The 12,272-nt window shown below is 54.9% G+C and overlaps 2 protein-coding genes across 2 annotated transcripts; both read right to left on the bottom strand.

The window, feature by feature from the left end:
* Positions 1 to 6,635: 6,635 nt before the first annotated feature.
* On the bottom strand, positions 6,636 to 8,360 carry B0T15DRAFT_272300 (beta-tubulin). Its single transcript, XM_062863480.1, has 4 exons — positions 8,171 to 8,360; positions 8,058 to 8,112; positions 7,198 to 7,988; positions 6,636 to 7,128 (listed from the first exon to the last, which is right to left on the bottom strand). Exons 1-4 carry the CDS (start codon positions 8,230 to 8,232, stop codon positions 6,735 to 6,737), a joined length of 1,302 nt encoding a protein of 433 aa, XP_062719148.1. The 5' UTR covers positions 8,233 to 8,360; the 3' UTR covers positions 6,636 to 6,734.
* A 1,141-nt stretch (positions 8,361 to 9,501) lies between these two features.
* Positions 9,502 to 11,864, bottom strand: B0T15DRAFT_401676 (P-loop containing nucleoside triphosphate hydrolase protein; the record flags this gene model as incomplete). Its single annotated transcript, XM_062865125.1, has 3 exons — positions 9,502 to 10,887; positions 10,945 to 11,025; positions 11,085 to 11,864. The coding sequence occupies 3 exons, from the start codon at positions 11,862 to 11,864 to the stop codon at positions 9,502 to 9,504; spliced, it is 2,247 nt and encodes a 748-aa protein (XP_062719147.1).
* Positions 11,865 to 12,272: the final 408 nt, after the last annotated feature.

The following is a 12,272-nucleotide window of genomic DNA, read 5'->3' as shown; positions in this document are numbered from 1 at the left end:
CCACCAAGGTTCCCGTAAGGTACTCACAGGACCGACGCCGCTCGCGCCTTGCCATTGACACGAAAATAGCAGATGTCGTCCGGCAGTGAGTGAGGGAGTTATGCGTAATCCCAAGGGTTGGGTGGTGCCGGTGAACGAGTGACAGGGCCAGCTTAACCAGCATATACTATACGTCAGGTAGGTAGTCGAGGCACTGTAACCTGTATGCCCGGCTAAACCCCGTGACGAGGGAATTGGAGAGCCTTTCCTAAGCGCGTCCACAATTGATGCGCGGGAACAGGGGAATTGTGATTAAACCACACCTAGATGGGTTCTAAGCGGAGAAGAGCCGGATATTGCTGTTCTGCCTAGCCACGAAAGCCATCTCCGGCGGATGCGCCGTATCTCGACGAGTCGTACGCACGGGATATCCGATTCTCGCTCTGGATAAAGTAACACATCCAGCTTAGCAGCGCAACATTCCAGCGGGTGACGGCGGCCGCAAGAGCGGACTTAAGGATGGCCCGGGAACTTGAAAATGGAAGGTAACGCTCAGAGGAGCTTGTCAACCGGCCCGTGCGACGGACCCGGCCCCGGTGCTGTGGGGCCGGGTCTGTTCCATGTAACGTCATAACGATCTCCATTGGTCTGGCCCGAGTGGGGTCACGGGAAACACGTGGGAGCGTTGGCATTGGCTAAAAGCTCAAACCACCTAATGCTGCCGTCCTCGCAGCAGTTTGGGGAGTTAATAACTCCGTCCAAGAACAGTGCAGGACGATGCAGCATTCTTGGCGTTACAGTGCATTCGCGAAGACAAATTCGGGGGCGCAGCAACCAAGTTCATGCCCGCCTGTTCTAGGTGCGTTCTCAAGGACGGCCAGCAAAAATGAGCGGTGGGCAAAACGATTACCTAGGTTCTCTTCGCGGTTAGGCAGCCCCAGGTCGGGCCGTCCAACGACTCCAATCACCTTTCCTACCCTGACACCACCCAACGGCTGAACCGGTCGGCAACATCACGAGTCCCTTTTCGGGCACTTCGACGATAATTACTTACCTTCCAGGTTATCTAGATTGCATCAGGTTCCCAAAGATCCCCCTGCATCCTTTATCCGGACACAATGTCTGCTGTATTGTGCAATATAGCGTCTCTTTGAGCCAATGCATCATGGTAAAACCGAGCAGGACTTGTCCGAAGACCAGTCAGTGCCTCGGTACCTTTCCCCAAAGCGAAGATAACTACCGTACCCGACATTAGCTCGCCGCCCGTCGAGTACCGACGGCATCTCTGAGTTTCAAATCTGAGTCGCAGTCCCAGCTAGGTACCTACCTATCTTTTGGCGGACTTCCATGCTCATCTCGCACATCGGACTTCCAATCTACACTAGCCGGTCCGGACCTGGCGGATCCCATCCTTCATCAAGTCCTTTTCTGATGATCACCGTTCTCATAGGTACTACATTTCCTTGCGCTAAACCCTTCAGTTCGCATGGCGCCATTCCTGTTGCCATGCACCATCCTTGAACATAACTGGATTCCAAATGCAAGCTTATTCCTCATTCGTTGCGACAACAGGCATACTTACCTACACCTATTACTCCAATATACGTTACACAACAACTCATAAATCCCATCGGCGACAGTGGCACGCGTCACGATTCGTTCTGCAATCTGTCTGCCTTCCCAAATCTGAGAATCCTCCTAGTACAAGTCATGCTACCCTCGGACTCGCCCCCTGCATTCATCATGCTCGACCGTCACTTCTCCCCCATGTCTTGTCGGACTTTATGAGTCCTAAACACCAATCTCCGTCGAAAGACTCCTAGTGTACTGTGTAGTTTGCCCACGTCTACCATATCTCTCCCACTCGGTCATTGCTCGGGCAGAAAGGGCGCCAACCCACCCACCCTTTGAGCGCCGCGATATCCCTGCATCTAACGGTGACACCAGGGACGACCCAGTAGGGCGGTACATGGCGTCTTGTAGTCAGCACCCAATCTCCCCGGCCGGGGGAGCGGCATGCTCGGAGCCTTTTCGCCTACATATGTAATCCGTGCGTGATTGGGGCTGAACCCCCGCAGCCCCGATACCTTGCAGGAGGAGTCGACCGTCTCGCGAATGGCAAAGCTGAGTCCGTTATTTGAAAGTTGAAACCCGATTCTTCTCTCCCGACCTAGAACGTGCCGGGAGGAAGGGGGAGGGGAGGGGGAAGGGATGGAGGGATGGGGTCCGCTTGGGGCATCCCCTTGTCTCGCAACCTCCGAACGACACCGGGACAATGGGCCACAGCTGCTGTACAGTAGTCGCCAAGTGGGAATGCCGTGCGACCTGATCCCTATTGTGATACGTTTGACATTGGTTGACGGCTTCGCCGGTGAGTCTTTGACCGTGTCGTGAAGGTTACATCCATTAGGCGGTCTGTCAGGAGGGTGCAGATAGATCCGAGTGATGTCGGGCTTTGCTGCCGGCCGCACTCAACACGAATCCGTGCGAAGGCGGTGCCGCGGATGTGTCTAAGTGAGGTGGTTATCTGGTTGCTTTACTACTTGTCTGGGGACGCTTAGTACTACTACAGGATCTAAAACGCTTACAGTCGTCGACAGCCTCCTTCCTATCTTAACCACGACACGCTCAGTGACTCGTGGAAGGCTGACAATGGCCTCATTTTATCAACAAGCGGCGTGCATCGGACGGATGAATGTCACATGTACCGTACACACCTGCCCTGGCCTTGGCCGAAGAACTGCTCTGCTGGTTCATTACGACTCATTACGAATCCTTGTGGCTGAGGGCTCGGTTCCTGACCGGGTGCTGATACTCTCCATTGGGAAACCGAGTTCTACGGGCGGGACCGACTCGGTGCACTGGTCGCTCCGCGTCACAACCCACTTTCTGCAACCGGTAGCCATAGCGACCTTATCAGATTGCACGTGGACGAACTTCCGCTCCGGTTGGAAGTGCCATTCTCCTTGCCTCAACCAAGTATCAAATACTAGTAGATGGCAACATAGGCAGTTACCCACCCTCCGGCCGGCCGCCACAGCCCCGACGTCTTGATCTTCGCAAGCCCCAGCATGTGGTTGTGACGGAAGGACAGACGTTTCATTAGAAAGGGGTCTTCCCCGTTTATTGGCCGGTCTACCAGTGATGATCTCGTGATGATCTCTGAACGGGAAATGACAAGATACCAACCCTCTCGGGGGGTACTCTCCGTCGAGGAAGGGGAGACCATGTATTGCATTACTAAGGCATGACTGAGTCCTTGTTGACATATCATCTTGACAAACAGCATCACATTGTCCAGGAGATCGGGATAGGGTCATACCAGGCAACAGCCTTCAGGTAGGGGTCCCCACGTCCAACAAATAAGTAGCCCATCAGAAGTGTCTCTTTTCCGCCACAGCTCAATGGGGCGAGCAGAGGATTGAAGTTAACTTGAAATTAGGCCAGGCATTGCAGACATCAGACGTACTCAACCACGACAAACCCTGAAGGGCTTAAGCTCTAGGATAAAGAACTCAAGGTAGACAGTATCCGGACAAGAGTAAGGCATCAGAACACATCTGTACGTGGAGAGGCTTCCCCTGGATGAGACGGCCAGTGGAAAAAGACAAGCATCCCGTCTCCCTGTTGAAGCGCACAGAAGCTCTACAGGAGTCCTTGAATAGCAGTGTTATTGTGATATTTGCGTCTTGTTGTTTACGAGGAAGATCCGGGCAAACCCTGAGAGGGGGCTATCGGTAAGACGACTCAAAGACCCTGTGCTCATACAGATCGATATTAATCCAACACCTCCCACCCCCTCTCCCGCCCCTAACTGTGTCATATTATATCCAGCGCTTTAGATACAGTACCGACGCAGAACTGCCTGTCCTGTCAGCTATTATGCTGCCGAGGGTTTGCTCGAAGGGTTGTCCGATTGCCCAGAGCAACTCCTCGTGCTGCGACTCTGTTGACCGGAATGATGGCAGCACTACCTACACATGCTGCGTTCTGGTCGGATTGCCCACGCTCTCTCTGCTACGAACAGCGAGCGTCAACTTTGCGGGGACCGCAAAGGACATATCAGACGGCCTTCATTATAGTACTCAGCTGTTGACGGTGTCAATGGGCTCGCCCCCGTTGTCGAAGCCCTCGTTATACTGCGGACGTGAACGAGATGTGTTCCATGCTATGCACAAGGAACCTAAATTGTTCCCTGTGTGCAGGTCCGTACACGAAAACGCAGATATCCTTGAGGTCTGTGTCCAGCAGCTCGAGAGATGCCAAGGAGCCGTAAGCTGATAGGTTGTGTGGGTAGGGGTTAATGGGGGCAGAGTCAGCCCGTTGACCCTGGCATGGGGAATGCTGATAGCAACCTGAGGGACCACACTGTCACAGACCCTCCTTCGAAGCAAGGTTGAGCCAATGATAAGGTATACTGTCAGGCACTTACTGTTCAGGGGTAGACGAGGTTGATACCATGGGCGTTACCTACATCTTGAGGTACCCGTCCGATAAGTCAAATCTTGTTCTAGACCACGACTCGGGACAACACACACCAAACGGGGACGCCCGTGACTCGATAGCACTGGCGGTGGCCTCATCATTCCTCAAGCTTCAGTGGTCTGGCCCTTGTTCTAGACCATGACGGGACCAAAAATGATACCGCATGCATCCCTGAACTGAGGGGGCGCACAGTCCCGAGCAAAAGGGTGGGATGATGTTTGTCAGTACTAACAAGCTTTGAAGTGAAGCATGAGAGAGAGGACACAGCTTCCTCGACCACAGTTGTCCGAGCATGGAGCTTGAGACTGTTCCGAGTAAGTTAGATAACACGTACAAGGGTCACAAGAAAGGAATCTTTCTATCCCCAGACCTCCAACATGAATCTACGAAGTGCTTGGTCGTGTACTGAAACAATGGGAATAGGGGTCGCCTCGTCATCCTCCTCAAGAGCTCAAGTGGTTTGACTGGCCCGAACTTGACTACCTATGATAATACCACCACGACACCGCACTCAACAAAGGGCGTGAGACGTCTGTCAGTAAGTACTAGTACTGTCCCAGTATTGTACAAGTACAAGCCAGGCATAGAATCGCCGGGCAAGAACCTACCTTCTCTACCGAGAGCTGTTCCAGCACGAAGCTCGAGGTTCTTTCTCAACCAAAAGGAGATGAAGCAGTGACATGCAACCGAGTAAGGCCCAATATAGGAATAGACACCTCACTTTGAACCCGAACATAAGACATAGTATATCACATCTAGCTGTTACCCATGACAGCGCTACGCAGGACCAAATAGGGTCGCGAGAAGCCCTTAAGCAGTCGAGAGAGTCTGTACATCTTCTCAGTTTGCTTCTTTGTGGCTAGCCTTCTCCGGCAGTACTGCCTGGCTCTATCCAGCACATGCCCGAGGGTCGTTGGTCTCAGAGCAGAACTAGTTTCGCCCCGCTTGACATATGGCAGCCATCCTTTTCAGGGTAAGCAGTTTGTAGGAGGATAGTTTTTTTGACCAGGTTGCGCGGGTCAACCGCTACCATGTGGGCGTCGAGAGAGAAGTAAACTGATGCGTCGGTGTATGTCTTCCCTAAGCGGGCAGCCTCATTGGACGGAGATGTTTCGTTTGAGAGCCATATGACGAAGAACCCGTAGAGAACTACGATATATACACTTCGTCTACCCCTCGGCTACATCACCGGGAGCTCAATGACATGGTCTAGAACCGTGAAAGGCTTTAACATCAGGCGACATATCTGGGTGCCAGGAGTTTTGCATCTGAAAGTGATGGGTAGGATCGCGAGGAGTCACTGAATGGTCGGATGGAGAACCAGTGTTGTTGACATACGGGCCCACAAACTCCAAGTCACGAAGCGTAGGACTAGCAGGAGGGAGCCTCAAGAGTAAGGACATAGACCAGCTTGTAGAAGGGGAGAAGAGAAGTAGGACGAGAAGAAATAGGCTAAACTACAAAGAAGGGAGCGAAAGGTGGAAATCGGGGAATGGAAGGGCGCTGGACGTCGACACAATATGTACATAATGTAGTAACTTGAAACGACAAAGACATAGAAATGGAGCAGGTAGTAGAACTATGGCCGAGCTCTTAGATGGCGGCAAGGACTAGCGCGGCTAAAACATTGACCGTACTGAGACGAGTCGCTTAGAATCCGCGTGTCGAGCACTCAACCTTCCTAGCAACGCCCCACCGTTTAGGATTAGCATACCTTGGCCATGTAGGGAGACTCACCACGGTGTCAACGACAGGTGTCTATTAGACAAGAGAAAGGAGATAGTTCATGATACAAACATAGGGGGAGGTCAGGGCGCCGCAAGCCGCAAGCTAAGTCTCGCTGGATGACATGGAATGGCCCATCCGGAACAGTTGTCCGGAACGACCCTAAGCGTGGGGAACAAAGAACGCTGCTAAGCTCGGCAAATTCCATAGACAGACGAGATGACGAAGAGTGGGCAATTATTAACACCTTATGCAGAGGTGCATGTATTTCTGTCTTGCGAACAGGAGGGAGGGAGCTGAATTGTATCAGGTTTGCATCTCCCGTTGCCCTAAAGGATTACAGATAATATGGCCAACACGAACTCTCCAGCTGAACTCGAAAAAGCCGACTCCACGGCAACATGCTGCGGACCAAGGCGACGGCGGGAACCGGCCTGATATGAGCATTATCCACCTGATCGAGACACTAGCTCACATCGACTTGACCAGCATCTCTGCCTGGCTAACGGAGACACCAAGGCCTCGAATGTCCGGTGCGAACAAGATTACTCCTCGTGCTCGACAGGAGCCTCCTCCTCGTACTCCTCCTCCTCCTCATCAACACCAGCATCCTGGTATTGCTGGTATTCGGAGACGAGATCGTTCATGTTGGACTCGGCCTCAGTGAACTCCATCTCGTCCATACCCTCGCCAGTGTACCAATGCAAGAAAGCCTTGCGACGGAACATAGCAGTGAACTGCTCGCCAATGCGCTTGAACAGCTCCTGGATGGCCGTCGAGTTGCCGACGAAGGTCGACGACATCTTGAGACCGCGGGGAGGGATCGAGCACAGGGCGGTCTGGACGTTGTTCGGAATCCACTCGACAAAGTAGGACGAGTTCTTGTTCTGGACGTTGCGCATCTGGTCCTCGACTTCCTTCATCGAAACCTTGCCACGGCTGGAGAGAGGGAGATTGCCTGTTAACAGATGCGAACAGAAGGAACCAAGACTATCGATGGGGACTTACAAGATGGCAGAGCAGGTCAGGTAGCGACCGTTGCGGAAGTCAGAAGCAGCCATCATGTTCTTGGGGTCGAACATCTGCTGGGTCAACTCCGGAACGGAGACAGCGCGGAACGAGTGGGCGCCACGGCTGGTCAGGGGCGCGAAGCCGACCATGAAGAAATGGAGACGAGGGAAAGGAACCATGTTGACAGCCAGCTTGCGGAGATCCGAGTTGAGCTGGCCGGGGAAACGCAGCGAAACGGTAACGCCCGACATGACGGCAGACACGAGGTAGTTGAGGTCGCCGTACGAGGGGTTCGACAGCTTCAGGGTGCGCATGCAGATGTCGTAGAGAGCCTCGTTGTCAATGCAGAAGGTCTCGTCCGAGTTCTCGACAAGCTGGTGGACGGAGAGAGTGGCGTTGTAGGGCTCGACAACCGTGTCAGAGACCTTGGGGGACGGCACGACGGAGAAAGTGGCCATCATGCGGTCGGGGAACTCTTCACGGATCTTGGAGATCAGGAGCGTACCCATACCGGCACCAGTGCCACCACCAAGGGAGTGGGTGATCTGGAAGCCCTGGAGGCAGTCGCAGCCCTCGGCCTCGCGACGGACGACATCAAGGACCTGGTCGACAAGCTCGGCACCCTCGGTGTAGTGACCCTTGGCCCAGTTGTTGCCGGCACCGGATTGGCCGAAGACGAAGTTGTCGGGGCGGAAGAGCTGACCGAAGGGACCCGCGCGGACGGCATCCATGGTGCCGGGCTCCAAGTCGACGAGGACGGCACGAGGAACATACTTGTTACCGGAGGCCTGCCGAGAAAAAGGCTTGTCAGTAAGCCCGCCTCCAGACTCATTGTTGGGAGGTATGATGTAACTCACCTCGTTGAAGTAGACATTCATGCGCTCGAGCTGGAGCTCGGAGGTGCCATTGTACCTATTGGACACAGTGAGCGGGGGGCTAACCGTGGCGAGGGCTGGCAGCATTCACATACACGCCATTGCTGTCGAGGCCGTGCTCGCCCGAGATGGTCTGCCTGGAGAGAGAGTCAGTCATGGTTGCTTCAGCGTAGACGCTTCTCGGCCTTGAGTTTAAGCATACCAGAAAGCGGCACCGATTTGGTTACCCTGAGGAGCTACTCGTCAGTCCACCCGTGTTTGCTGCAACCGTAGCTCCGGGTCTCATATCGATTCGACTTACGCATTGGCCGGTCTGAAGATGAACCTATACCGAAGAAAAAGCATCAGCATCACACTCTTTCCATCATGGCAGCGTCACCATCGCCTTCAGGTCGGTTGGGACCCGTGAAGCGATGTCGTCCAGACGTGTGGGGTAAATCAGGGGCGCCCCCAGAAAAGTCGGTCCAGGCGCGTCGCAGGATTCGCGGCAAAGCAAGGCTGGGAGGGACTTACGATCTCACGCATTTTGGCGGTTTGCGAAGAAGGGCTGGTTTTGCAAAGCAATATGGACGAGCTGCAGGAGAGAAGGTCGAAGGGTCAAGATGCGCGAGCTGTGCAGAAGCAGTCGTGTTGGTGGTGGAGAAGTCGCCGGGAGAGGGAGATTGTTGATTTTTGGGGCCTGGGCGAGGAAATTGAAGAGCGAGGATCGTTCACCGCTTGCTGCTGCCAAGTGGAGATCGGGCACTGCCAATCGCAGCAGAAACGGGCAAGTCTGGGTGCCTGGTGGTCCCTGCGTTCCCGCTTGTTTACCCGATAGCGCGTTTGTGCTAGGCTGTTCTGGCGAAGGGCACGGACCACACAATATGGGGGGAATATCGAACTTTCACTTCCTGCCTTTCATCAGGTCCGCCGAGCCAGTTTGACAGCCGGAGCAATTCACACAAGACTCAATTGCATTGGTGATGCCAACGGCTGCCTAGGTAGGTAGGTACACTTGTGTAGCTTACTACCTTGCTGTGTTTTAAGGCAGAGAGCCAGAGTATAAAAAGGCATCAGCCTAAAGCTCGTGTACCTAATGGTGGACTTGGGGAAGAGGGGTGCGTCGAACAGTACAATCCACGTACATGTAATTCGTATATTCCGTTGGATCACATTGATATGGCACCCCTAGATCTGCACACGATAATGGAAAGGCCAACACTAGTTACAACATTCTCGGCTTTTCCTACTGCCTAGACATTAGTAAGTCCATGTATTACATGTACATCTAGTCTTGCTCATGGCAGGTGCAGTATCTACCGTGACGAGGACACAGTGACGTTGATGTCTTCACACCGGTGCCACAAGAGAACTGGTCTTCTCTGGATTTGATTTAATCATGTATCTGTAGCTGGGTTGCGCATTCTCTTCCGCCCATTCTAGGACCCTAATGTGCCTTGACAACACCCGCGGCATCGGCCTGAGCCGTGATCCTCTTCTTGTATGCCTGCACATCACCAGGGAACTTCTCCACCGTGCCGTTCTCGCAAACCCACAATGATGTGCAGACGGTCTGCAGCATCGTGACATCGTGGGACACCATGAGCACGCCACCCTGGAACTCCTTGAGTGCCTCGGCCAAGGCATCCATGGCCTCGATATCCAAGTGGTTTGACGGCTCGTCCATGACCAAGATGTGGGGGTTGGTGAGCGCCAGGCAGGCAAACGCTACACGAGACTTCTGACCACCAGACAGCAGCGCCATCTTCTGCAAGCCCGTCGTGCCTGTGATGCCGAAGGCACCCAGTTGCCGGCGGTACTCCTCGTCGGTCCTGCCGGGGTAGGTCTTGGCCATGAAGCTGACAGCGCTGGCGTTGAGGTCGAGCGCATCGACATGGTGCTGCGCAAAGTAGCCGATGCGCAGGCGCGGGTTCTGCGAGATGACGCCGCTGGTCGGCTGCAGCTTGCCGATGAGCAGCTTGAGCACCGTGGTCTTGCCGGCTCCGTTCGGCCCCACAATGCCGATTCGCGAGTCGAGCTGGACGTCGAGATCGACGTTCTTGAGCAGGATCTTGTCCTTTGTGTAGCCGAAGGTGACGCCGGACATCTGGACGATAGGCGGCGACAGCTTCTCGACGTCTGGGAATTTGAACTTGACGCTGTACTCTGCCTCGGGCGGCTCGAGCACCGGCATGCGTTCCAGCTTCTTGATGCGGGATTGCGCCTCGGACGACTTGGCGGCATTGTACCGGAACTTGTCGATGAACGCTTGGAGGTGGGCCCGCTGCGCCATCTGGTTTTCGTACTCCCTCTTGGCCGTCTTCTTCCGCTCCTCCTTGGTCGCATAGAAGGAGTCGAAGTTGGCACCGCGGTAGTAGTCGAGACGCATGGAGTGCTGGTGGATGATGTCGGTAGCGACTTCATTGAGGAAGGCCCTGTCGTGGGACACCACGAGAACGGTGCTGGGGTAGCCTTGCAGGTAGTTGGAGAGGAAGGTGATTGATGGAACGTCCAACATGTTGGAAGGCTCGTCGAGAAGCAGCAGATCCGGCTCGCAGAAGAGCGCCCGAGCAAGCGCGAGACGCATCCTCCAACCACCAGAGAAGGTTTTTGTGGCAAACTGCTGCCGCTCCGGCGAGAATCCCAAGCCTGCCAGAATGCTGGCGGCTCTAGATTCGGCCTTGTCCGACTCCATCTCTGCGAGTTTCGCTTGGACGTCGCCGAGACGCTGGTCCAGGGCCTCGCGCTCCTTGTCGAGCTTTGTGGCATCCACCGACGTGTCCGCCATCGAGGCTCGCTGAGTCTCGATTTCTGCCAGCTTGTTCGTGAGTTCCTGCGCTCCTTGTTAGACCAAGTCGGGCACATCGGGAAACCTTGCGGTGCGGCTTACGGCTTGCTCCTTGAGCAGCACCTTGCGCCAGACGTCGGCATCGAGGACCGCCTGGAGTGCTGGAGTGTCGTCGCCTGTGATCTGTCGGGTCGTTAGCCGGAGCTCAAAGGAAGCGGGAAAAGAAAAACGGCGTGGCGTACCTCTTGTTCGACATGCAAGATGGAAATGTGGGTAGGAATCGGCACCTCTCTGCGGGAGAGCGCTCTTAGGAGAGTAGATTTACCGACACCGTTGTTACCAACAAGACCATATCGGTGGCCGTAGGAGAGAGTCAGTGTCGTGTCGGTCAGGATCCTATTCCCTCCAATCGACACGTCGATGTTGTCGATCTTGATGTCCTTGGACTTGCCACCGTGGCCCATCTGCAGAGGGTTCACGGCCATGTAGAACTCCTCGTACGACTGGGCGGACTCGGTCTGGCTGAGGAGGCGCGAGGCCTCATACTCGACCGTCTTGAAGGTCTTCTTGTTCTGCTTGGCGGCAATCTTGCGCTCGGCCTTCTCGAGCTTCTTCTTGTCGACCTTGGACTCGACCTTGCGCGCATTGGCAGACTCAAGGTCGACAGATCCGGTGGCAACCGCCAGCGTCGAGGATATGTTCCGCTGGGCGCTCACTTGGATGGTCTGATCGAGCCTCTTGACCGCGGGGCCCCTCTTCTCCTGGCTGTTGCTGGCAGCAGCATACCTGTCCACCCATTTCTCCACCAGGCTCCGGATCTTGTCCTGGGTGGCAGCGCCATGGCTCCCGGAGGCAGAGAGCAGCAGCTCGGTGATAGCCGACGCGGCCTCGTCAAGCGGGGACGGCCCTGCGGCGTCCTCTTCGCTGGACCAGGCCGTGGAGGCATGGGTTAGATAGCCAGCCGAGTACTCGGAAATCACGGGATCGATGTTCGGGAGCACAGCCCGGATCTCGGCGTCCATGTTTGGCGGATTCGCGGCGGAGGGCAAATGCAAGCCGAATGTCTGGGCACAACTAGGGATTCTTGATCTAAGTTTAGGTAATCAAGCAACTGGTTGCTGTTACCGCTTGGTCATCCAGAGCTGCCTAGTCGGGAGTTCTGGCCTTCCGACTTTGAACTTGCACTGCCAGTGGCAATGGTCGTGAACCGTGATCGCTTCCGTCTCCGGTCCGTGATTTTGGCACCGGCGAACTGCATGTGGGGCCCGGCCGCATTAACTAAGGTACCAGGTAGAGGTACCTTACCTTATTACACAGTACATACCTAGGTAGATCCGGGCCCACGCAACCGCTGGTAGGTACGGAATACAATACGGGTTACATTTATCTGATCCTTCGCCGATGAGGCCTGCACGGTGCCACGGATAGTA

This window comes from Chaetomium strumarium, assembly GCF_033439665.1.
Source record: "Chaetomium strumarium strain CBS 333.67 chromosome Unknown B0T15scaffold_6, whole genome shotgun sequence".
In the NCBI taxonomy this organism is placed as follows: domain Eukaryota; kingdom Fungi; phylum Ascomycota; class Sordariomycetes; order Sordariales; family Chaetomiaceae; genus Chaetomium; species Chaetomium strumarium.
Note: the sequence above shows the minus strand (reverse complement) of the source record. Positions and strands in the feature narration are given on the sequence as shown.